The sequence below is a fragment of the Bison bison genome, unplaced genomic scaffold (assembly GCF_000754665.1).
Source record: "Bison bison bison isolate TAMUID 2011002044 unplaced genomic scaffold, Bison_UMD1.0 scf7180017864034, whole genome shotgun sequence".
NCBI lineage: Eukaryota > Metazoa > Chordata > Mammalia > Artiodactyla > Bovidae > Bison > Bison bison.
In genome coordinates, this window is record NW_011494606.1 from 6,475,948 (window position 1) to 6,503,079 (window position 27,132).

Sequence of the window (27,132 nt, forward strand, 5' to 3'; positions counted from 1 at the left end):
TTAAGTTGTGCATCCAGCTCATGGTTGGAGCTGGCTGAAGTGGGAGTGGAGCAAAGAAATGGGAGGGAGGGGGTGTTTTATGATCCTAACCACTCACCTGGAGACCATTTCAATCATTCCAGTAACTGCCTGATACTGACTGACTATTCCTCTCTCCCATCCCTTTCCCCACAAGACACAAGGAGGAAATGATACTTTGATTACTTCCATCTGAAATAGCAGGTAATCCCTCACAGCCTCATCCCTGTCCTACTTCACCCTGAGCGAAGGTACCCAGCTCCCTCTGCTGCAACACACAGCTCACTTCATCTCTGGGTGTCCAGGGGTCATTCTGGATGTTGGAAGCATGAGTAGAGAGGCTGACCTCTGCTTGTTACCACACTGTTGCCTCTTAGATGCTACAAGCAAAACCAGGTCTAGTTACTTCCCTTCTCATACTAACAAATACAGTCACAGTTTGATTCAAAAAGATGGGGAAAAAGGAACCCAATTCATGAGGTGGAATTGTGAGTGATCTTTTTTCTTCTAGAATAATGCCTCTATTTTTACAGTGTTATTTGTGCAGTATAGAAAATTCAGGACAAGACTTCATTGGCAGTCCAGTGGTTAAGACTCTGTGCTTCCACTGCAGGGGGCACGGGTTGATCCCTGGTCGGGCAACTAAGATCCTGGTGGCCACCACAAGGCGTGGGAATAAAAGAAGGAAAATTAAGGAGAGAAACAAATACTCAAAAATAATTCCTTTCTCTTACACACTCTTAACTGTTACCAAGGAGTTCTTTCTAGTATCTCCAGCCCAACTATTGGGGGTAAACCTGGTTCTTCTGTCTTGTTCCTACGGGATTGTGGCACACTTGAACATCAACAGGCTGTAGAAAAGTGTGCTGCTCAACCAAGAGTGGAAGCCTTGTCTGTACTAGTGTGATTTAGGCAAGAATTTAACTTCTCAATGACTGTAAACTTATGCTGTAAAAGGGGAGTGATAATGATACCACTTGCTTGGTAAATTTGTAAGAATTAAGTAATAGTAACATAAATGTTAGGCTTCCCAGGTGGCACTAGTGGTAAAGAACCCACCGCCATTGCAGGGCAAGTAAGAGACGAGGGTTTGATCCCTGGATTGAGAAGACCCCCAGGATGAGGGCATAGCAACCCACTCCAGTATACTTGCCTGGAGAATCCCATGGACAGAGGAGCCTGGCAGGCTACAGGCCATAGTGTCACAAAGAATCAGACACAACTGAAGCAACTTAGCACATACACACAACATAAATATTAATATGTAAAACATATTAAAAGTGCCTGATACTGTTGTTATTCTGCTTTTGGAGATCATAGACTGTTAAGGTACAGCAGATCTCCACGCATTCCATTGTGACAATGCTTTCAGTTCAGTCGCTTAGTCGTGTCTGACTCTCTGTGACCCCAAGGACTGCAACAAGCCAGGCTTCCCTGTCCATCACCAACTCCTGGAGCTTGCTCAAAGTCATGTCCATCAGGTTGGTGATGCCATCCAAACATCTCATCCTCTGTTGTCCCCTTCTCCTCCTGCCTTCAATCTTTCCCAGCATCAGGCTCTTTTTCAGTGAGTCAGTTCTTTGTGATGCTTTACTGTGTGTTTATTAGTGTAATAAACACTAATTAATGCTTGCATTAATAAACACTAATTAATGTTTGCATTAATCTCTTACTAGCAGGTGAGCTCCAAGAGGACGGGGACCGTATCTGTCTTAATCACAGCTGAATCCCAGAGTCTAGAACAGTGTCTGGCACTTAATAAATACATTTGTTGATGGACTGGAGATGTACATCCCAGTGAGGAGATGCTCAGAGGTGGGGCACCTGAACTACATATGTGTAGGGTGGGGAGATCCCACTCATAGAAGCTCATGGCCTTTCAGAGATCAAACTGCTAGAGAAAGACCAGCACCACTAAAGAGGGGAAGCTAATGTACTTTTTCTACAGACTTACCTTATTTTGGGGCTTCCAGCTGGCTCAATGTTAAAGAATCCGCCTGCACTGCAGGAGACACCAGAGGTGAGGGTTCAACTGAGCATACACACACTTTATTTTATCCTCTGCCTGGAACAAGGTGGCAGGACAGGTGAGGTTAATCTAGCTCTGACCTTCACTAATAACATCAGAGGCTGCGCAGGATGGCAGGTAGGTCTTTCCTCTCCCTCCTCTACAGCTCAAGGCCTTTTTTATGCATGGTTCTGTTAGAACAGGAGGGAGAAGGAATTAGGCTTTGCACCTGACATAGAGGGTTTGTGGCTGAGGCTTGTTTATTTCTGGGCCTACCTTAGGAGTTAATATTGACCCCACAGTTACACAGTGGAGAGCAGACAAGATTTGGCAGGGGTTGCAAAAATCAAATGCCTTCAGGGCCTGGACAGATAAAATTAAGCTAAATCAGCTCTATTCAGAATCAGTGGAGAGTAACAAGGGCTGTGTCTGGTCAGAGAATGAATGATCCATTAATAAGCATTCCAATGTAAAATAATTTTAAAATATTAAAGACAAACAAAATGAGGCAAAGGGCTGATTTGACCTACTACTACTTCACAACCTCTAATAAAGTAACAAGCCTGATCAGGAGCAAGTCTCTGAAGGTCTCTTATACTCAGGTTCCTCATTTATAAAACCAAGAAAGACAAACTTCCTCCTGGGGCTGCTATAAGAGGTACAGTGAGAACTTGTGGGGAAGTACTTGGATTCATCAGATATTGAACTGTGTTACTGTCCAAGACCTTTTGTTTATATTGTTTTAATTCTTTATGTTATATCATTTATAGAATTTGTTTTGACTATGCAATTGTCAGTGGTGGAAATGAGCGAAATAAGCCCCCAAACATCCCATGACACTTCATCTCTCCAAGCCAGTGACTGGAGCCATACCTGCAACAGGAGGTGACATTTCAGGGTGGTATCACTTCAGAGACAGGATTTTAGCTTCACAGTCTGGTACCTATCCAGAAAGGCCTGGGGTCTAGAGGAGAGGTCAAACAGGCCTTATTAGAGGGCTTCAGTGTGGCCACTCAGAAATCCACACAGTATCAGTACAATTAACAACTGCTCTCTAAATAAGTGTGAAACAGCCCACTGAGTAAAACTCACCATCAAATCTGATTTTACAAAGGAATGTCAACTGAAGCAATAGAGAGGGTTTTTTTTTTTTTTTTCTGCTTATCAATTGAAAAAGGCTAAAAAATGTAATATCCAATGCTGGTGAAGACACTGGTGATAGCGGGTAAATGTGATATAGCAGCACAAGTGACCCTGCTAAACTGTAAGTCAGATCAAGTCTCTCCACACTCCAAACATTCCAGTGGCTTCCCACCTCAGTCAGAGGAAAAGCCAATGATAGTCTGCCAGCATTACTCGAAGAGCAAAAACTGAAATCTACCTAAACAGATGAACTACTGGTTACATAAAGGATTTCTCATCTTTCCAGTAGTCAATCATATAGCAGTTAAAGGAAATCAGTTCAGTTCAGTCGCTCAGTCATGTCTGAATCTTTGTGACCCCATGGACTGCAACATGCCAGGCTTCCCTGTCCATCACCAACTCCTGGAGCTTGCTCAAACTCATGTCCATCAAGTCAGTGATGCCATCCAACCATCTCATCCTCTGTCATCCCCTTCTCCTCCTGCCTTCAATCGTTCCCAGCATCAGGGTCTTTTCCAATGAGTCCATTCTTCGCATCAGGTGGCCAAAGTATTGCAGTTAGCTTCAGCATCAGTCCTTCCAATGAATATTCAGAACTGATTTCCTTTAGGATGGAATGCTTTGATCTCCTTGCAGTCCAAGGGACTCTCCAGAGTCTTCTCCAACACCACAGTTCAAAAGCATCAATTCTTCTGCACTTAAGCCTTCTTTATGGTCCAATTCTCACATCCACATATGACTTCTGTAAAAACCATAGCTTTGACTAGATGGACCTTTGTTGGCAAAGTGACGTCTCTGCTTTTTAATACACTGTCTAGGTTGGTCATAGCTTTTCTTCCAAGGAGCATGTGTTTTTTAATTTCATGGGTGTAGTCACCATCTGCAGTAATTTGCAGCCCAAGAAAATAAAGTCTCTCACTGTTTCCACTGTTTCCCCATCTATTTGCCATGAAGTGATGGGACTGGATGCCATGATCTTCGTTTTTTGAATGTTGAGTTTTAAGACAGCCTTTTCACTCTCCTCTTTCACTTTCATCAAGAGGCTCTTTAGTTCTTCTTCGCTTTCTGCTGTAAGGATGGTGTCATCTGCATATCTGAGGTGATTGATATTTCTCCCAGCAGTCTGGATTCCAGCTTGTGCTTCATCCACCCCAACATTTTGCACAATGTACTCTGCATATAAGTTAAATAAGTAGGGTGACAATACACAGCCTTGACATACTCCTTTCCCTATTTGAAACCAGTCTGTTGTTCCATGTTTGGTTCTAACTGTTGCTTCCTGACCTGCATACAGATTTCTTAGGAGGTGGTCTGGTATACCCATCTCTTTAAGAAGCAGAAAATATTAAGTAGAGGTGGCAAGAATACACATGAGAACTATACAAAAAAGATCTTAATGACCCAGACAACCACAGTGGTATGATCACTCACCTTGAGCCAGATATCCTGGAATGTAAACTCAAGTGGGCCTTAGGAAGCATCACTACAAACAAAGCTAGTCAAAGTGATGGAATTCCAGTTGAACTATTTCAAATCCTAAAAGATGACGCTGTTAAAGTGCTGCACTCAACATGTCAGCAAATTTGGAAAACTCAGCAGTGGCCACAGGACTGGAAAAGGTCAGTTTTCATTCTAATCCCAAAGAAAGGCAATGCCAAATAACGTTCAAACTACGGCACAATTGCACTCATCTCACACGTTAGCAAATGCTCAAAGTTCTCCAAGCCAGGCTTCAACAGTACATGAACTGAACAGAGAACTTCCAGATGTTCAAGCTGGATTTAGAAAAGGGAGAGGAACTAGAGATCAAATTGCCAACATCTGCTGGGTCATAGAAAATGCAAGAGAATTCCAGAAAAACATCTACTTCTGTTTTATTTACTACTCCATAGCCTTTGACTATGTGGATAACGACAAACTGTGGAAAATTTGTAAAAAAGATGGAAATATGAGACCACCTTACCTGCCTCCTGAGAAATCTGTTTGCAGGTCAAGAAGCAACAGTTAGAACTGGACATGGAGCAACAGACTGGTTCCAAATTGGGAAAGGAGTATGTCAAGGCTGTATATCGTCACCCTGCTTATTTAACCTATATGCAGAGTACATCATGTGAAATGTAGATGAAGCACAAGCTGGAATCCAGACTGCTGGGAGAAATATCAATCACCTCAGATATGCAGATGACACCATCCTTACAGCAGAAAGCGAAGAAGAACTAAAGAGCCTCTTGATGAAAGTGAAAGAGGAGAGTGAAAAGGCTGTCTTAAAACTCAACATTCAAAAAACGAAGATCATGGCATCCAGTCCCATCACTTCATGGCAAACAGATGGGGAAACAGTGGAAACAGTGAGAGACTTTATTTTCTTGGGCTGCACAATCACTGCAGATGGTGACTGCACCCATGAAATTAAAAGACACATTCTCCTTGGAAAAAAAGCTATGACCAACATAGAAAGCATATTGAAAAACAGAGACATTTCTTTGCCAACAAAGGTCCGTCTAATCAAAGCTATGGCTTTTCCAACAGTCATGTATGGATGTGACTGTTGGACCATAAAGAAAGCTGAGTGCAGAAGAACTGATGCTTTTGAACTGTGGTGCTGGAGAAGACGCTGGACTCCCCTTGGACTGCAAGGAGATCAAAGCATTCCATCCTAAAGGAAATCAGTTCTGAATATTCATTGGAAGGACTGATGCTGAAGCTAACTGCAATACTTTGGCCACCTGATGCGAAGAATGGACTCATTGGAAAAGACCCTGATGCTGGGAACGATTGAAGGCAGGAGGAGAAGGGGATGACAGAGGATGAGATGGTTGGATGGCATCACTGACTTGATGGACATGAGTTTGAGCAAGCTCCAGGAGTTGGTGATGGACAGGGAAGCCTGGCATGTTGCAGTCCATGGGGTCACACAGAGTCAGACATGACTGAGCGACTGAACTGAACTGACTGAAAAAATAGCTTTGTTTTGCTTTATCTGCTTTTTCAGTGAAAGATATTACCAAAGTTTTAAGCGGGTGAGGGGAGAGCCTGGAAAGAGAGATGTAGGCCTATATTATGAGAAGCCTTTAAAAATTTAGACTTTATATCATTTTTCAAAGGAGAGGGTGTTCTAAATTAAAACATTCAGTTCTATTTTCTCAGCAAATGTAGTATCCACCAAATTTTCTGTTTTCTCTCTTTGAACTTTTTCCTAACATCCTCTCTTCCTTCTTCCTATCTTCTTTCCACAAATATATATTGAGTGTCACATTCCAGACCCTGGGGATCCAATTGTGGATAAGATTCACCCCTATTTACAGAGCAGAGATGAAGTTAATTGAAACTGCAATTGTATAAAATTATTTGTTTTTTCAATGAGTCCATTATTTTAGACTGAGAAAGCTTTGTGGTTTTCTCAAATGCTGTAGAAAAGACTGAAGGAGGACTGAGACGGAGATCAGAGTTTCTTTATGAAATATACTGCAAAGGAAGAAAGATATGTAGGAATAAACCTACAGATTAAGAAACTTTAGACATATATGAAGAAATTGCAATGTCTGGATGTTACTTGGATCCTAATTCAAACAACCAAAGTGTAAAAAAGTAAAACTTATGATATTTATGAGTCAACTGGATATTTGAAAGTTGACTAGGTATTTGATGAAACTAGGGGTTTACTGCTACTTATTTTAAATGTGATAATGGTACTGTAATTGTTATGGACTTAAGTCTCTCCCTTTCAAGAGAATGAGAAGACAAGTCAGATTGGGAGAAAATATCTGCAAAATACATATCTGATAAGGGACCATTATCCAAAATAAGGGCTTCCCTGGTGGCTCAGATGGTAAAGAATCTGCCTGCAATGCGGGAGACTTGGGTTCGATCCCTGGGTTGGAAAGATCCCCTGGGGGAGGGCACAGCAACCCACTCCAGTACTCTTCTTGAGAATCCTACAGTCCACTGGGTCACAAAGAGTTGGACACAACTGAGCGACTAAGCACACACACAAACACATACACATATATCCAAAATATACAAACAACACTTAAAACTTAACAAGAAGAAAGCAAATGATCTTATTAAAAAATGGGCAAAACCCCTGAACACTTTACCAAATTAGATATACAGATGGGGAAGTAAGCACATGACAAGATGTTCAACATCATATGTCACTAGGGAACTACAAATTAAAACAACAATGATATACTACTATTTACCTATTACTATAGTCAAAATCCAGAACACTGACAACATCAAATGCTGGTGAGAAGGTAGAGCATCAGGAATATATAACAGAACCACCACCAATGCTGCTAAGCTAAGCTAAGTCACTTCAGTCTTGTCTGACTCTGTGCGACCCCATAGATGGCAGCCCACCAGGCTCCCCCATCCCTGGGATTCTCCAGGCAAAAACACTAGAGTGGGTTGCCATTTCCTTCTTCAATGCATGGAAGTAAAAGTGAAGTCGCTCAGTCGTGTCCGACCCTCAGCGACCCCATGGACTGCAGCCCACCAGGCTCCTCCGTCCATGAGATTTTCCAGGCAAGAGTTCTGGAGTGGGGTGCCATTGCCTTCTCCACACCAATGCTGCTAGGAATATATAATAGTACAATCACTTCAAAGGACAGTTTGGCAGTTTCTTACAAAACTAAACATATGTTTACCATACAAGCCAGCAATCTCTCTCCATGATATTTATCTAGTTGAGTTGAAAAAACCTCTGCCCACAGAAAAACACGCACAAGGATGTTTATAGTAGTTTTACTGATCATTGCCAAAACTTGGAAATAACCAAGATATTCTTCAGTAAACTGTGGTTTACCCAAACAATGGAATATTATTAACATATAGCACAAAAAAGAAATGAGCTATCAAGCCATGAACAGACATGAAAGAACTTTAAATGTGTATCATCAAGCAAAAGAAGCCAAACTGAAAGGACTACTTACTGTATGATTCCAACTAAATGACATTCTGGAAAAGCAAAACCATGAATACAGTAAAAGGATCAGTGGTTCCTGGAAGTCATGGGAGAGGGAGGGATAAAAAGAGCAGAGAGGATTTTTAGAGCAGTGAAACTATTCTGTATGATGCTACAATGCTGGATACATGTCACCATACATTTGTCAAAACCCACAGAAAGTACAGCACCAAGAGTGAACCCTGTAATAAACTACGGACTTTGGGTGATAATGCTGTGTCAGTGTAGGTTCATAGAGTATAACAAATGTATCACTCTGGTGCCGGGACGTTGACAGTGGTGGAGGCTGTGTGTGGTAGACAGAGGATATGAGAACTCTCTGTTCTTTCACTCCATTTTGCTGTGAACCTAAAAGTGCTCTAAAAATAAAGTTTATTCATCAAAAAAGCCTTCTCTTTTAGGGATACATAATAAAGTATTTATGGATAAGATGTTATGCAATCTGTGATTTGTATCAAAACAAAATGTTGGAGAGAAGTGGGTAGGGTATAAATGAAAGAAGACTGAGAATTGAGCTGATAGTAGAAACGGGGTGAAGGGTATGTGGGGGTTTATTATGCTGCTCCCCATCTTTGTCTATGTTTGAACATCTTCAGTATTATTAAGACAAATGGGACATATCTAGAATTTCTTCGGACTTCTACTTTGGTGAAAATAGAGGAATAGGGTGGGATGATGAGGGAAAGCAGATAGCCTGGAGCTTAGAAGTATGATTTGTCACTGGACAAGGTCTAGACTAGAGAAGGGAGGGAGGAAGACATAGGGCAAAGGACAGATTAGGAGATGGAAAGGGAGGGAAGAGCAGAAAAGGAATGTGGACTCACTGCCTTCCCTTCACTTTCTCTCTTCCCCTTTTCCTCACTCACTCCTTACCTTTCCTCTCTGTAGATGAAAAAATCATATTGGGAACTTAACAGTGAACATTTCAGGCACCAATCCATGAAATTTCAATTCAGTCAGCATGCCCTTAGAATCTACATTTCAACATGTGTTGTAGGAGATTGGATGGGTATCTGAACCTCCCTTGAGTCCCAATATCTGGCTTCTGTGAGCAGCATGTTATTTCTGTCACTAACCTTTACTCTGCCAGACTGGGGACCAAATCACTCTGCCTTTCAAAGCCTCTGTGACAGTGGTCCACTGTTTCAAAGCAGGAAAAAATAAAGGGGATGACAGATTATGCAAAAAGAAGTTGTTTATTGATTTCCTTTAACGTATGTGTGGAAACATGCAAATGCTAAAGGTCTCCTGAGTGGGAAAAACAAATTCATTAGCCTGCTCTGACTTGAAAGACATATCCTTTACGACCTTCTAACTCTTTGTGCTAACGTTCTCTGATTTTATATTCACTGAACAACCTTTTGATGTTTAATGGAATTCTACTAAGAATTAAAAAACAAAAACAAAAGCCCTTACCAGTTGCCTCAAGTGATATGGTTCTCTTGATAGTTCTACCTTTCATCATCAATTTTAATCAACTGTCCTTTTGCTTCCCAGGTTTTCTGAAAGCCTGTATTCAGAAGATGTGATTACCCAACAGCAAACTAATAAATTCAATCTTTAGTACCGGGTAAGGTAAGGAATCAGTCCATGGAACTGAGCTGGAACTGAGCACAGGGCTGTCGTCACACATTAGGGGTAACTCAGCAACTCCCTTACCCACACGTTCTTGGCCACATGCCTCCAACTAGGGAAAGAATTTTAAATTATAACAAAGTAATCAGGATGCAGCCTTACTTACCTAGAGTCCAGTGCCTGCTCAAGCACTGAGTCTTGAGATAGTGGGACCAGCCAAGCTGGTAGAGGAGTTCTGAAGCAAATAAGGCAGTCTGTCCCTGGCCCCTGATGCTGCCAGGGACATGCCCATGGACTGATGTGCCGTCCTCTGCCTCCTCTGATATAAGGAGGAGACAGGAAAGAACTATAGCAACTGGAGCCCACACTCTCCCACAGAACAAACTGTGACTAGTCAGACTCAGTTGTTTGGTTCAAAACATCCTCCCTCTGTGACCCACCCCCTACCACACCCCATCAGGGAAGAGCGGAAGAAAAGGAGGCAAAGGCCTAAAGCCTTCTAGATGCCTTTCTGTTCCCACTTGCAACCTATGTGGTACAGAATTGTTCTTTGAACCATAACTAGCCAGGGGCTTGCTGGCATTCATTCAGGCATATCTCTAGCTGACATTTCCTGGCTCCCAAGAGGTTAGAAAGAAAGTCTCTTCTTGTCCCCTCAAAGACCTCGCTGAGGCAAAGGCTGCTATAGGGACCCCAGGTTGCCAGAGGTGAGGTAGGCAAGGACCCATGATGCCTCACAGAAAAGCCTAAGTGCAAATCCTCAGCAGTGACCTTGGCCAGGGCAAGGGAACTGACTGAACCCTCTCCCTGCTTCCCTCAAAAGCTGCTGCTGCTAAGTCGCTTCAGTCATGTCCGACTCTGTGCGAGGGACAAAGTGAGCATCTAGGCTGAGGAGACCAAGAGGGAAAGTCTTGATATGGAAATTGGCTCACGTCAACTACGAAAAATACACAGTATGCTTAGTATGGGCACTACTCAAGCAGGGATTACTTTAAAAAGAGTAGGAAGAGGGGTCTGTCACCTGGTACAGAGGATATGAGTGAGGGGTCTGAAGAGGGACGGGGAAGAGGGGCAAATACCAGTGAGGGTCATGCTGGTGCACCAACGGGCCCACATGAGTGAGGAGACAGACTGTGAACAGGTCATGGGGTTACCCAGATAACTGAGGCCCACGCGTCAACGAGAGGCAGGTGGGCAGAAGGCCAGAAACAAAAAAGGAACAGCCCGAGAACGGGGAAAGAGAAAAGAGGCGGTCACAGCCCAGGGCCCGGCGAAGTCGAGGTCCTGTGGGGAGAGGGGTCGGTGGCGGTCGTCGCAAAACCTTTGTGATGAGAGACGCTGGGTAGCTTCTGGCTGAATCAGCGCCCCGCCCACAAAGTCCTTAAAGCCCCGCCCCAAGCGCCTCGCGCATCCCGGGCGCTGAGTTCCGTTTCGTCGCGCGGCCCTGTAGTTCCGGGTGCTGCGAGCCGGCGGAAAGTTTTTGTGGACGGACTGTGTCGGTGATGGGCACGGGGTCAGTGGAGGAGGCCGGAGTCCCTAGGCTGCTTTTGATTGCTTGTTAGAGCTGCAGGAGAAGGGGTCCGCGGCGGGGAACAGCGCGGGGCCAACGCCCGGCTTTTCTACTGCCTGGGTGCCAGTTCTGCGCCTCTCTTCGTTGTGCGGCGCTGGAGCTCCGCACAAGCACACCATTTCGGCCCCCTGCCCAGGCCCCCTTCGCCTCCTCTTCTCATAAGAGAGACTTCTAGATCTCAAAATTTTTTGAGTGATTTTTAAGGTAAAAACACAACCAGAAGCAGACGCGATCCAAATGCAGGAGTTCTGTATTTCCAGGTTGGCACTTGAGAGGTGAAGTTGTAACTGAGAAAGGTGGAGGGGACTCAACCGGGCAAGGGATGCCAGGCCAACAGAGAAACTTAAGAGTAGGTTAGTGGATCCCTAGAAATTCGAGTGGAATCACGCCTTAAGAGCGGTAAGAATCAGTTCTTTATGAATAAACTAATTGCCTCCTTCTGGTAAGAATTAAAAATATGTAGCTGATGGAGATGGCCACATCAAGGGGCTAAGAGCTTTTCTCAAGAGTAGACTGTTCTGGAGAAAAGAAGGCTACCAGTTGTCTTAAGCATTGTTTGTAAACAGTACTTAAGACAAGTGTGGGGGTGGGGTGAAAGGTAAGAATCAACCCGAGAGAGAGAACGTGTTTTCACAGAATTGCTGGACTGTGTGGGGAGGGATTTTTTTCCTTTTAATCAGGATTAGGCTGCTTGAGTGAACCATTCTTCAAGAATATTCACTTCCATCTTTTACTTCTGTGCTTACAACCTGAGTTCTGAATGGATTTCCTATGACTCTGCTCTTGTTAAGGAGGTGTGTTTGGGGGTGGACACATGCGCATCAGTCAGAAGAAAGAGCCAGCTCCAGAGGTGCCTTCTAGAAGGCAAGACTGCAGGCTGTGGTCACCCATTACAGCAGATTTACAGCAGATTTCATGAGCTGGATGGAAATGCTTTCTTATATATGATCTAAATCTGTGTCCCCTGATTCTCATTCTCATTCTAAGAGATGAGGTCAGTACTGCTCATCCCCAACTTTCAGTAACTTTCATGAAGGCCTCTATGCTTGAGTGGGAATACCATAGGAGGTGGATAAACTCTGTGTAGGCAGAGGCATAGAAGTTCCTGATACCTCTGCATGAAGGAGGAGAGGAGGAAGTGTGTTTCTGGTGTGCAGAGTTAAAATTTCTAATGTGTTTTGCCAAAAATTAATGTTATAGCTGGTGCTGAGAGGTAGTTCTCTAGTAATTATCAAGTTTTGTCCAGTACATACAATGTGGCAATTGTGGGAAAGTCTTTTGTTCCTTTTTTTTTTTTTTTTGCCACATTGCCTGTGGAATCTTAATTCCCTGACCAGAGATTGAACCCAGGTCCCCTGCAGTGGAAGCTGGGAATCTTAACCACTGGACCACGAGGGAGGTTCTGATGTGATAGGTTCTTCAGAGACACTGATGGGCAAAAATTCACACTGCCCCTGCTCCTGTTGAGCTTGTGGTCTAATGTAGTGTAGTTGAACCAGGATTGCACAGAACCTCACTTCTTGAATAACACAGCTGAGATCCAAAAAGGGTCTGGAAAGATGAGTAGATGAAATAGTACTCAGTTGATAAACCTCAGTGCATGCATTTGACTCTCAAAGAAACTCTGAGCCTGTTAACTTTGGACACAGTTTTAACAAGCTGGATTACCTGGCTTTCTAGCTCATAGTCGCCAAAAGCCCAAAATTGAAAAGAAGGATGATTACAGAGACAAGTAGAATGCAAATTGATGGTCCAAAAATTAGTTATAAAGAGGAGGCATCAAAACACAACAGCCTGGATGGATCCCTTGAGTAAAAGGCAATGTTTCGGGGTCTGTTCTACATAATACTTGTTCCATGGGACCTTAACTGATGATCAGAGAAGGATTAAATGGGAAATATAGAGTTAGCAACTTAAACTGAATTCTTTGCTGTAGAGTTTCTGTGTCTTATTTATTTTTGGCTGTGCTAGGTCTTTGTTACTGTGTGGGCTTTTTTCTAGTTGCAGCAAGTGGGGGCCCCCTTTGTTGCAGTGCCGGGGCTTCTCATTGCGGTGGCTTCTCTTGTTGCAGAGCAAGACTCTGGGGCACATGGGCTTCAGTAGTTGCGGTTCCTGGCTTTAGGGCACAGGCTCAATAGTTGTAGCACACGAGCTTAGTTGCTCCGTGTTGTGTGGGATCTGCCCAGACCAGAGCTTGCACCCATGTCTCTCACTTTGGCAGGTGGATTCTTTACCACTGAGCCACCAGGGAAGCCCTCAGTATCTTTAATAAGCCCTGAACTCATTTGTCTTGGAGCATCCGTCCAGGACAGTGTTTTGCAGCACACACTTGGAAGAATGGTAGTGTAGATTAAAACATCAGGGCAGCAATGCGCTGGGCAGTATTCATGTTTATAGTTGTGATGCTAAATCAGAATGAATTATGTTTAGCACACTATTTAATGAGGCACAGATTATGGATGCACATTTTAATTTTTTCTACCAAAATGGTTACACATTTTGGAATTCTGAGTCTGAAGGAGTAATCTCTTTTAGTCTTTATTGATATTGAATGCATGAGGCGTCACTGTATTTGAAATGTATCTAGGCCATTATGTGGTAAAAAGGCTTCCCTACTTAACCTGAGCCCCTGATCCCCCTTTATAACATTGTTTTTGTGAGCCCTAATTTTGTGAGCCCTGAATTCCCAACAGCCTTTTTACAAATAGAATTTGAGAATATCACATATTTGCATTTGGACACTGTACTAAAACACGCAGTGTTTTGAAGTAAGTTCCAAAAAAAGAAATTAGTGAACATTAAATTTCTAACTTATTTATGTCCATCTTGAGACTTTTCTAATTGAATATATGCAGTATGATTTTTATGAAGTTGTAATTGGTGTATACATATAGTCCTATGACCTGCTTTTCTCAGTTGCTGATACTTTATATAAATATGTCTGATTTTGACATGTGTCATTTATTTATAACTATATGATATTTCACTGTGTGACTGGACTGTAGTTTTCTTAATAATAGAGTAGCAGCATCAAGAGCAGGTCTATATATCTGTAAACTTTTCTACTTCTGAGTACAGAAATGTTTTCTTCATACTGATTCTCAATTCATAACTTTAAAGAGCTTTTTGTTTTCCCTTTTTCCATTTTGGCTTTCATACAGTTTCCTGAGATAATGCCAGCTGTCTCACATATCCTTTTTTATTATTATTATTTTATTTCTTTATTGTTGGCTGTCCTGGGTCTTTGTTGCTTTTTTACACAGGCTTTCTCTAGTTGCGATGGGCTCAGCAGTTGCAGCTCAGTAGCTGCAGTGCATGGGCTTAGTCGCCCCTGGGCATGTGGCATCTTCCCAGACCAGGGATCAAACCCATGTCCCCCTGCATTGGCAGGAGGATTCTTTAACACTAGAACCACCAGGGAAGCCCCCTGTCATACGTATTCTTTCGTTTTGTTCTTTTCTTTCATATTTAAAACACCGTTGCTGGTGTGTCTATAATGAGTACTGCTGAGGCAATTGGTTGCTTCTGCCATGCTTAATGATTTCCTGCTTTGTCTAGTTTGGACTATAACTTTTCTAGCCCTTTCACTGTATATTTTGCATTCAGTTTTTTTAATGAGGACATCAAGCAACGAGATAATTCAGAAAACATTTGCCCAAGTACTGCTGTATTGAGTAGGATAGTGATGGTGCCCCCAAAAATGGTTGATTGTCAAAAAACACCACAACTAGAAATGTTCTAGAAACGTCTAGAAATGTCTAGAACGACTAGAAAGGTTCTTTAGTAAATTAAGTGTTGGAGAGGTCATGTAGAAATGTTTGTTATTTTAAGTTGTATGACATTTGAAAATCTTCAACTCAGGGGCTACTTGAATTTAATATTTTGTTTATTTTATTTTTACTAGAGGAAACTTAAGATGTTCCTTGATTTATGGCCATTTAGTGGGTGATTCTGGGAGTGGTCCTCATACAGAGGACCTAGAGCAGGGAAGCTGCTTGCTTCCCTTACTCTGACGTCCCTGCAGATTTGCCCTTACCTCAACTTAATGGGGTTTGCCTTCAATTATTTCTAGCAAGTTTGGTTAAAATTATGATGAAAAGTAAAGAATCTGCCTGCAACACAGGAGACCCAGGTTCGATCCCTGTATTGGGAAGATCCCCTGGAGAAGAAAATGGCAACCCACTCCAGATTATTGCCTGGAGAATTCCATGGACAGAGGAGCCTGACAGGTCCACAAAGTTGCAAATAGTCAGACATGACTGAGCGACTAACACACACACACGTGATGAAAAACACACATTTTTTTCCATGACATGAAAGACCTAATCATGTTTGTTTTCTGAAGCATTTCTCTATAGCTTCTCTATTCGGATTGGGAATACCGGGATCGCTTTCATCATGCCTACAGTGGTGGTAATGGACGTATCTCTTTCCATGACCCGACCTGTGTCTGTCGAGGGGTCCGAGGAATATCAGCGCAAGCACCTGGCAGCCCATGGTTTGACAATGCTGTTTGAGCACATGGCCACAAATTACAAGCTTGAGTTTACAGCTCTGGTGGTTTTTTCATCCCTCTGGGAGTTGATGGTTCCCTTCACAAGAGATTATAACACCCTACAGGTACTAAAAGAAATGAGTTATTATATGTACAGGGCCCAAATTTATAGGAAGGAAAGCAGTGTTATCATACTGCACTGAATATTTATAACTGGAATTGCTTAATGATAAGTCTCTGAGTATACTATTTTGAATATAACTATAAAACAAGGATTATAACCAGTAGGCCCTCAGCCTTTGTTAGAGCTCTGAGTTAGAGCTGTGAGTTGTTGCCATAGTCACCTCTCTTGGTTTTCTGAAATTCTCTGTGGGAGGGGAGCATCTCAGAATGTAGTGCCTTGTTCCCTGAGGTTCAAGATCTTTAGGTTCAACACTACTATTTTCTACTTTTTTATAAACTTGAGATGAAAAATAGCCCTTACAAAAGCCTTCATTCTAGAGTAATTCAGGAGTATATTTCCTCCCCAACAAATAGCCTTTGATTTACAGATGCCAAGAAATCCTCATTTTAAAACTTTGATTGATCAGTGTTATCTTCCAAAGGTTTGTCTGTGATATGCCAAAGAATTTACTTTCTGGCAGCATCTCTAAATTATTAATATTTCCAACAATGCCTCGCACAGTTCCTTGCGGATAGGGAGCAGCAGTCAGTGTTTGTGGAATTAAAATGAACAATTTAATAATTGCTAGGCAGTTTAGAAAATCAGGATCAGTGTAGTTTGCTTTTTAAATATAAGTAATAAAATTTTGTTAAATCACTTATTATCTCACTTTTTTTAAAAGTGACTCAAAGTTTGTTTGTTTTTTTTTCATTGCACCGAATTTCTTATAAGTAAGTAAACTGAGGACCTTGGATGTTTAGTAGTGTGAAATGTAAAGAGTTGCTATATAGATAGTGCAGAGTGATGATTAAGACCAGGAGTCTTAGAGTCTGACTGACTGGGTTCAGATCTAGATTCTGCCACGTGGGCATAAGACCTGGGAAAATTACTACTCATTTTGTACCTTAGTTTCCTTACTTTAAAAATAGGTTAATCATCTACACCTTATAGGATGTTATCATGATTAAATGCATGTAAAATGCCTAAGGTGGTGATAGTATTCAGTAAGTTTTGCATTATTTTTGTTGATGTGCTTAAACATTTTTCATTTTAACTATTCTGTCAAGATCATTTACAAAAATATGAACTTGATGGGCTATTCAGTCTCACCTGATGAGAGAACAAAATAAAGGGAAGCTCTTTTTTACCATCCTTTACAGTTGAGGAAGTCTGTTTTACCAATTTTCTTTAAGAAAGTGTACTTTGGGCTCTCGGAAATGCAATGTCCCCCTGTGTGACATTCATGCTTTGAACAGTTTATGTTTTTTTCTAGTAACAAATGAAAACAATAAAGAATAATGAACAATTTTATCTTTCATTCAATCAGGAAGCACTAAGTAATATGGATGATTATGATAAAACCTGCTTGGAGTCTGCATTAGTTGGTGTTTGCAATATCGTTCAGCAAGAATGGGGTGGTGCAATTCCTTGTCAGGTAAAAGCTTAATTCTTTTCTTTGCCTTAAGTTAAAAGCATTAACCACTGAGGTGCTTCAGTTTTCTTCAGGCTGTAACACAGCATGCATTGTAATTCCCACAAACTATCTTGTATGCTATTGGTATCTTTTAAAAGAAGACACCAAATCGACACCAGTATACTCAGAAAGCAGCACAATTATGCATTAAGGAAAGCATCTTCCTAGTAAATTGACTTATTGAAAGCTGGTATTTGTATAAAATATAGAGGGCTCGCAGTGGAATTTTAGAACACTCTCTGGAAGGGATGATTATAATTCTGAGTGATAGAATTGTAAACATCTGTACAATATAGTCTGTCTGCATTATTCCAGTGTAGCATTTATTCAGCACACTTTTAACCTTCTCAACTATTGACTCGTCTAAAAAGTGAGGTATATCAATGTTATAAAATCGGTTGCCCTTTCCCGTGAGTCCACATTAGGTCTACGTTAGCATCAAATCAGAGCAGAGTTGTAGCAATTGAACATTTGCCATAAAGAGGTACTTTGAGAAGTGGTTTATTTTAAAGGAGAAAACAGTAAAGTTGCCACAAGGAAAATCATAATAGTCTACAACAGGAGTCAGGAAACTTTCTGTATTTTAGCCTTTGCAGGTCTGTGGCAGCTCCTCAGCTCTGTTGTAGCATAGAAACAGCCATATATATTAAGTAAATAAATGAATGTGTTTCTGTTCCAGTAAACTTTGCTTATAGAAATAGTCAGTGGCCCATAGTATATGATTTTTTCTATAGGGTCAAATACAGAATTCCTCAGTAGTGTCAGCAGCATCAGTGATATTTGTTTTTTAAATAAATATAAGATTGTAGCTGCCTATAGTGTAAAATCTACCCCAATCTACAATTGGAAAGATTAGGGGTTGACCTAAGTAAAGCATGAAGGAATATGAGAAGTGATGGAACCGGTCTGTATCTTGATCGTAAAAGTGGTTACATCGCTGAATGCACTTGTTGGAACTCGTAGAACTATATACAAATAAGGGTGAATTTTACTGCATGTAAATTGTATCTTGGTAAACCCAGCTTTTTTTTTTTAAGCTTTTTTCTCTTTTCTTGCTGTAAAACCATCCTGTTGATAGAGTATGATGTCATGAGTTGGTGAAGACCCTGACCTACTACAATAAGGTTAAAATCAGATCACTTTAGTGGACACTTGCTAAAAAAGCCAATAAATACATTTTATTTCTTTTCAGAAATAAAAATCTTTGGCACCTTACTTCATAATTATTTGGTACATTACAGACTATCTAACTTCCTAACTATAATGAAAAGTAAAGTTTTGTTGTTAATACCCTCCGAACTGAAAGCTAGCAGATAACACAGTTTCATTTGCTACTTCTTCAGTGTTTGAAGAAACTCAGAAAGTATGTAAGAGCCAGACCTTATGCACCATGCAGACTTCTGCCTTTTAATGTTTTCTTCTTCCTTTGCAAAAAGGAGGAATCTGAATTTGAGATATACTGTACCCTGAGGGCAAGGAGCTGGGCCTGGATCCACTTAGACTTGCTTGGTGAGTTTTGGGGTGAAGCAGGTCCAAACCACAGTGGAAGTTATTAGTGATTGTTTTTTATAATCAGTTACTATCAAATGGATTTGTTTTAATATGGAATATTTTTAGCCAAATTTTTAGAAAGCTGGACTACGTCTTCGTTAGACATAGTCCATTAGAGTAAAGTCTGTTTCATTTGGACATTACAAAAAATATTTCATTATCACACAGCATCTGAAAAAGCTAGTGGCGGAAGTAAATAATTAGGTAGCAGCTGTTGGTACTTGAAAGAGGGATATGCGTTGCCTGCCTTCCCAAGAGATGACATCTCTCCAGGGGACCTCTATTAAGCATTTTTGGGCTTTAGAAGTAAGTGCCAGTCTTGAGGGGCTTCCCAGGTGCCTCAGTGGTAAAGAATCCTGCCAATGCAGAAGACCTGGGTTCGATCCCTGGGTAGGGAAGATCCCCTGGAGGAGGAAATGGCAACTCACTTCAGTATTCTTGCCTGGAGAATCCCATGGACAGGGGAGCTTGGCAGGCTACAGTCCTTGGTGTTGTAAAGAGTCAGACATAAGTGAATGTGCATGCATGCACATGTGAATCTTGGCGCTTCACATGGTACAACCACCTAATACTGCCTTACTGGCCTATTATTGTCAAGTTACTAGACTAGGTTAGAGAGCAAAAACAATCCTCGAGCAAAAACAATCCTCCTCTGGATTGCTTGCAAAGTCCACCCTGCACAAGATCACTTGGAAGCAATGAGAAAAATGAAAATGATCTGTAACTAACCTTCATTGTTAGTATGTTTTGAAGTCTTTTAAACATTATAGGTTGATTAAGAATGCATTTCAGGACTTCCCAGGTGGTGCAGTTGGTGAAGAATCCACCTGCCAATGTAGGAGACATAAGAGATGTGGGTTCAATCCCTAGGTTTGAAAGATCCCCTGGAAGAGGGAATGGCAACCCACTCCAGTGTTCTTGCCTGGAAAACTGCATGGACAGAGGAGCCTGGCAGGTTACAGTCCATGGGGTCACAGAGTCTAACACGACTGAGCGCACATACACACTGGTAGTACAGTGGATAAGAATTCCCCTGCCAGTGCAGGGGACACTGGTTCAATCCCTGGTCTGGGAACATCCCACATGCCATTGAGCAACCAGGCCCATGTGCCACAACTACTGAAGCACTCACACCTAGAACCTGTGCTCTGCAGCAAGGGAAGCCCCTGCTCGCCACAACTAGAGAAAGCCCACACAGCAACAAAGACCCAGCGCAGCCAATAAATAAATAGTTTTTAAATAATGCATTTTAAAAGTCATGTCTATATATGGTAAATAAATACATGTTTAAAGGAGTTGTCATTTTAGTTGACCAGGGGTAGATAAAGTTTGTCATCTTTGAAAATAAAGTGTCACGAATCAGTCTTCAGACTTCTGTGCTGATACCTCCTAAGGACACATGTAAATCCTTATTCCATTTTTGACAGCAGCGCCTTAGGTGCCAACTCCTCGTCTGAGAAGTAGGATTCTAGTTTTAATACAGTTAAGCAAGAATTGGTTATGAGTGGTTTTGTCCTTTTTTTAAGTGTTCACAGGTAGGTGCTTTTCTTTAAAGGTTTAATTAGGTAAAATATAGTAAAATCCATAGATCTTAAGTGTACAGTTTATTGAGTTTTAACAAATGTATACACCTATGTAACTGCTCTTCCAGTCAAGCTATAGAACATTTCCATTACCCTGCAGTTTCCTCATGCCCCTTCCTACCCAGTATCTCCCTACATTCCCTATTTGATTTATCTTAGTTTTGTTTCACCTGTTCTAGAACTTCACATATATATATGTATAGAATCATAAAATGTGTGTAATCTTTCACTCGACAAAATGTTACTGAGATTTATTCACATCTTTGCTTGTATCCCTGCAAAGGTACATTTTTCAGTGTAAATGTAATTTGGGAGAAATGCAAACATTGCCAAATGAGACTGCCTTAAATAAATATGTTATTTCATGGACAAAGCTGCTCTCACTCTTTGAAAACAGGTGGTTCTGGTGACAGATGGCTGTCTTGGCATCGGTAGAGGGTCTCTGCGGCACTCCTTGGCTACTCACAACCAACGCGGTGAGAGCAACAGGTTTCCACTACCTTTTCCTTTTCCATCTAAGTTGTACATCATGTGCATGGCGAATCTGGAGGAGGTAATGCTTTGTACTAAGTTCTTTTTAGTTTGATTAGATATGTTTTGGGACTCAGTTTAATTTTTAATATATTCCAGTAATATTGCATTATGTATACAGGCATGCCTCAGAGATATTGCAGGATGTTCCAGACCACCACCACAAAGTGGGAATTGCAGTGAAGCAGGAATCACAATAAAGCGATTTGCATTAATTTCTTTCTTTCCAAGTGCATATAAAAGTTTTATTTATACTTTACTGTAGTCTGTTAAGTGTACAATAGCATTAAGTCTAAAAAAAATCTACATACCTTATTTTTAAAATATTTTATTGCCAAAGAATGGTAACCATCATCTGAGCCTTCAGCGAGTTGTAATCTTTCTGCTTGTGGAGGGTTTGAAATATTGGGAGAATTACCAGAATGTGACACAGAGACAAAGTGAGTAAATGCTGTTGGAAAGATGGGGCCAATAAAATTGCTTGACACCGGTTTGTCACAAACCTTCAATTTGTTTTAAAAAAAAAGCAGTGTCTGCGAAGCTCAATAAATGAGGTATGCCTGTACTATCACACCGACCTGCATTGTTTCAGCTGAGACAGATTACTAATTATATTTGAAAAGACTTTCTGTCTCAAATGCTCTCTGAAAGCACAGTGTTATCTCAAGAGACATAGCAGGAGTTGTTATCCATCCTACTTACCACAAAGATCCTTCACATGCTGAAGAGTCAAAATGTTCTTTTTGGTGGTCAGTGTTTTCCTCAGTTAGGAATTCTTAACATCCATTAAGCTAGGAATGTTGACAGAAGTATGCTTTTTTTTTTTTTTGGTAAAGTAACATTACTCTGATGAATGTTTTATTAAACTCCACTTCCTGATTTTCCATTTAGTTTGGAAAGTTATTTAATTTTTCTTCATCTCAGTTTTTCTATCTGTAAAATATAGATAATGATGGTTTTTACCAAAAGATGTTAGAAACATTTGGAATGGAAGATGGTCTGTGAATACTAGCTGCAGTCACCTCTGAATCATTGCAAAGCTACTTGAAATGAAATAGCTCTACTGGTATAATTTTCTATAACATTCCTCTTTGGCAACTTTGAGTCAAAATTGTTTTCCTTCTCACATTGATTAAAGAAAAAAAATCATCTCCCTTATGTGACCTTGGTGTGTTGATAATAATGTCTCATTTTATGCCACTTTAGTCTGAGTGAACTCCGGGAGTTTGTGATGGACAGGGAGGGCTGGCGTGCTGCAATTCATGGGGTCGCAAAGAGTCGGACACGACTGAGCGACTGAACTGAAAAGGGTCGTTTTGCTTTCTAGCTTCAGAGCACTGATTCCTTGGATTGCCTTGAACGTCTTATAGATTTAAACAATGGTGAAGGGCAGATTTTTACTATTGATGGTCCCCTGTGCTTGAAAAATGTACAGTCTATGTTTGGGTGAGTATACACATTGAACGTTATTGCCTTCTTACAATCTATTATTATAATTTGATAGTAAACAATAATATCTAGTTTACTATTTCTAATTGTGTCATTTCATTTTCCCCAAGTTGCACATTTTTCAGATATTATGACTGATAGTAGTGACTTTTAAAAGTTTACTCCCTTTTAAATTAAGCATATCTAAATCTATAATGCCTATAGTTACCAACTTCCTTACATTGACAAAGATGAACTTGCTTTTGGGCTTTTCAGAACTGAAATTTCCTCACCAAAAATACCAGATTTTGTTGTTTCACAAATGGTCAGATAGATCATAGCTTTGGAATAAACTTGAAGGGAAAACAAACTTGACATCTTAAAAAAAATTTCCTTGGAAAAAAGTACATGTGTCATACTACTGTTCCTATAACAAATAACCATCATATTCTAGAAAGCTGATAGATCTGGCATATACACCCTTCCATGCTGTCCTCAAGTGCGGCCACCTCACCGCTGACGTGCAAGTCTTCCCCAGGCCAGAACCTTTTGTAATAGATGAGGAAATTGATCCTATCCCTAAAGTCATTAATACAGGTAACTTTTTTTTTTTAAACTTCCTCCTTAGTACTTCTGTTATCCTTACTTTCTTCTAACTTCTGATTTTCTTCTCCTCTCTCCAGGAGGGCTGAAGAGAAATACATACTCAGTATACTTTGGATGGAAGGGTGCATTGCCTAAGGGTTGGCAGATGAGTGGTCTTCCATGGTGACGTCATGAATTAATCTCCAATCCTAGATGATTATAACCACAAATTACTAGAGATTGAAAACCAGAGCCAAATTCACTAGCATTGAAATCCTTGAGGTAGTCCTTTAATAGAGATAGTAAGACTGACTTGACACACATGGAGAGAAGCATGGAAAGCTTTGTAGAAGCTTGAAATTGAAGTCGCTCAGTCGTGTCTGACTCTTTGCAACCCCATGGACTATAGCCTACCAGGCTCCTCCGTCGATGGGATTCTCCAGGCAAGAATACTGGAGTGGGTTGCCATTTCCTTCTCCAGGGGATTTTCCCGACCCAGGGATCGAACCTGGGAGGCAGACACTAACCTCTGAGCCACCAGAGGCTGACTAGCATCATTATTAAGGTCATGTATGAAGAGCTAGCTTCTAGACTTGTCTGTGTGAGTCTTCCTCTGTGACCCTGGACAAGTCACTTCCTCTAGTTCTTATTGGCTAGGTGAGTGGAATCTCTCAGGTCTCAGCTCTGATATACCGTACCGCTCTAATCCTGCTGCTTATGACTAAAAGAAAGCAAAGTATATGACTTCTACCTGGCTCGTGTTGCCGGTGCTATACTTAGGTTAGATTGGCAAAGCCAAGAATCTAAAGTAACTAGGGTAGTAGAGAAGAGAATTGTCTGATATTGGCAGATGGACTCCTTGAGTGGTGGGTACATGTTGAACCATCAACTATTTTAGTCACCATATCGCCCTCTGTGCCTGGCATACTGTCTCATGCTCCGTAGACATTCACCAGGTAGCTGTTCAGTCACCAAATGATTAAAATTAAATACAACTGGAGATTCATTTCATTCTTAAATGTATAGATTTTAAGGAGTTTTTGAAGGAAAAGCTGTGCACAAGCTCTTTTCTTTTCTGGACCTTTATTTTCCCAGCTCTCTGAAAGTAGGGCATCCGTCTCTTTCATTGCAACTAGACTGCAATGTGCCAAATGTTTTGTTGCCTTCAAACCAGTTAGACTCCCATCTTTTTTTGGATGAGTAACTTTCAATAGATCTTTTCTTTCAAGAAGCACTTTACTTTCTATGTATCAGATTTCATAAGCAGTGTTTACATGGGGAAATCAAATACGATGACTGAGAATGTTACTGGAAATTTCTCTAAATGGCTCTAATACTTTGCATTTTAAGTCACTAAGAAAATAAGGATAATTGTCTTTTATTTAATGGACTAAGTTATATAAACTTTTAGTCCAGGATTTTTGTTAAAGCTTATATTTAAACCACTTTAAAACATAGGCCTTTTTCTACTCAAATGAAAAAATATATATAACTGCTTATGCTAATTCATTTGTTAATCAGCTAAAGAAAGTAATGACACCAAAAGTCCAGAGAATCAGATTTCCTGATTATTCAATATAAGAAGTATGGTATACTCACCATGATCCTGACTTTTTAAAAAAATTGTTTTGAGAATGAGTGAAATATGAAGGCTTCTTCCAGTTAAAAATAATGGGTGACTTTGTTTTTCTTCTTTACAGTTTTTAGTGTTTTCTAAGTTTTTATACTAATATCTATATAATCAGAAAGAAACTTTTAGAATGTACTTTGGGTTTCAACTTTTTTTTTTTTTTTTTACTAATTTTAAATTTTCAAAAAATACTTTTGATCTTTAATACAGTTTCTATAAAGCAAGGAAATCATTGTCATATATAGACTGCAATCCTGGTTTTGTAGAACATGTATTTCTTTCTCTCAGGGAAAGCATTTTTAATGCAATAGCCTTGCTCTCCAAATACAGGCTGCTTTCAGTTGTCGTGGAAATATTTGTGTATATCGCCCCCTGGTGACCAGAACATCCTTTACAAAGAGACAGCCATTAAGCTTTTGCCTTGGCTGAGGACCTAGCCTCATAAAAAGTTTAGCTGATTTGTCATAAAACTTAAGTCCATTAAATAGACAGATATCCTTATTTTCTTAGTTACTTGAAATGCAAAGTGCTAGAGTCATTCAGAAAAACTTCTAATAACCTTCCTAGTCATTATATTTGAATTCCCCAACTAAACACACAGTGTTTATGAAATCCAGTACATAGAAAATAATGTACCTTCCCATAAGATGAATTAATTTTTATTGGAGTATAATTGCTTTACAATGTTGTGTTAGTTTCTGCTGTACAGCAAAGTGAATCAGATATACACACACACACATATATATATATAATATATATATAAACACTCCTCTATTTTAGATTTCCTTTCCATTTAGGTCACCACAGAGCATTGAGTAGAGTTCCCTGTGCTGTACAGTAGCTTCTCATTAGTTACCTATTTTGTGTACAGTCTCAATGTGTGTATATATCAATCCCAGTCTCCCAGTTCATCCCACCACCAATTCCCCCTTTGGTAACCATAAGTTTGTTTTGTACATCTGTGATTCTATTTCTGCTTGCAAGTAAGTTCATCTATGACATTTTTCTAGATTCCACATATGAGCAACATTATATGATATTTGTCTTTCTCTTTCTGACTTACTTCACTCTGTGCAACAATCTCTAGGTCCATCCATATTGCTACGGATGGCATTATTCCATTCCTTTTTATGGCTGAGTGATATTCCATTGCATTTATGTACCACATCTTCTTTATCCATTCCTCTGTCAATGGACATTTCCATGTCCTGGCTAAGTAGTGCTGCAGTAAACATCAGGGTGCATGCAACCTTTCAAGTTGTGGTTTTCTCCGGATATATGCCCAGGATTGGGGTTGCTGGGTCATGTGGTAGCTCTATTTTCAGGTTTTAAGGAACTTCCGTACTGTTGTCCATAGAGAACAGTATTGGCTGTACCAGTTTACGTTCCCACCAACAATGTAGGAGGGTTTCCTTCTTTCCACATCATCTCCAACATTTATTGTTTGTCATGAATTAATTCTATGTTGATTCCTTCTTTTCAGATTTGGAAATAGTGGGATTTATTGATATAGCAGATATTTCAAGTCCCCCAGTTCTGTCCAGACATCTGGTCCTACCTATAGCACTTAACAAAGGTGAGTTCTCTTCTTATTCCAGTGATACATATGAAGTATCTTATTATCTAAAGTTATTCTTAAATGTTGGGTAGTAGAATAGCCCATTTTGAAGAGTTTTGGGGAAAGGAGTATTTACTGGGTTGGATTTTTTAAAAAATGGAATGTTGCCTAATATATTAAAAACTAATTCTGCTGCTTTATAACTGTGGAAAGCATGTGACACGATTTACTGTGTGCTGCTTTGTTGATTTACAGTGGAAGTCCTCTTTAGAGATGAGAATGCTTGCTTAGTTCCTCATCTAGGGCTCTGTCTTTCCCTGTGGGATCATGCTGGGGAAACCAAAGTAGTTCTTAGAAAGTTGCCTGATGAACATGGAATGTAGCTTTATAACAGGAGAAACTGCACCTGTTCTCTACTGGTGCTTAGTACATAGCACATACTCAGTAAATACTGTTGAATGAATGAATGAATCCAGGCCCTTGTGAGGCCACATTATTTCAGAATATACTTCTCCAGCAACTATAGTTACAGCTCCTGAATTCAGCATCTCTCTGGAGAATGTTAGTCTCTAGCACTTTAAACTTCTCTTTTCTCTGTTTTAGGCTGACCATCTCCTTTATGTTCACCAGCTTTCTCCAAGAAATGTATACAGTCAATCAGGTTTCCCCCTACTGAGTTATGATCACGTTTCATTTACTCACGGTTATTTCAGTTGGAGTTTTGGGTATTCCATAATCATCCATCACATAGACCAAATCTTTGATATGTTCTCACAGATGACTGTTTGTGATCATTGTGTTTACACTTTACCTTATTGTTCTTGATATTGATAACAACCAGGTTTCCCTTATTT

At 40.4% G+C, this 27,132-nt stretch overlaps 1 protein-coding gene across 3 annotated transcripts in view; it reads left to right on the top strand.

The window, feature by feature from the left end:
- Positions 1 to 11,178: 11,178 nt before the first annotated feature.
- The window catches only part of VWA9 (von Willebrand factor A domain containing 9), a 39,606-nt gene continuing 23,652 nt past the window's right edge, over positions 11,179 to 27,132 (top strand). For 2 of the 3 annotated variants that reach the window (XM_010834556.1, XM_010834554.1), the window contains exons 1-7: positions 11,179 to 11,679; positions 15,626 to 15,900; positions 17,266 to 17,373; positions 20,944 to 21,099; positions 22,405 to 22,523; positions 22,960 to 23,102; positions 26,204 to 26,296. In XM_010834556.1, coding sequence (XP_010832858.1) covers positions 15,679 to 15,900; positions 17,266 to 17,373; positions 20,944 to 21,099; positions 22,405 to 22,523; positions 22,960 to 23,102; positions 26,204 to 26,296 — 841 coding nt within the window. In that variant the 5' untranslated portion in view covers positions 11,179 to 11,679; positions 15,626 to 15,678. The remainder of the gene's footprint in view (positions 11,680 to 15,625; positions 15,901 to 17,265; positions 17,374 to 20,943; positions 21,100 to 22,404; positions 22,524 to 22,959; positions 23,103 to 26,203; positions 26,297 to 27,132) is intronic. The other variant, XM_010834555.1, reaches the window with a different exon arrangement.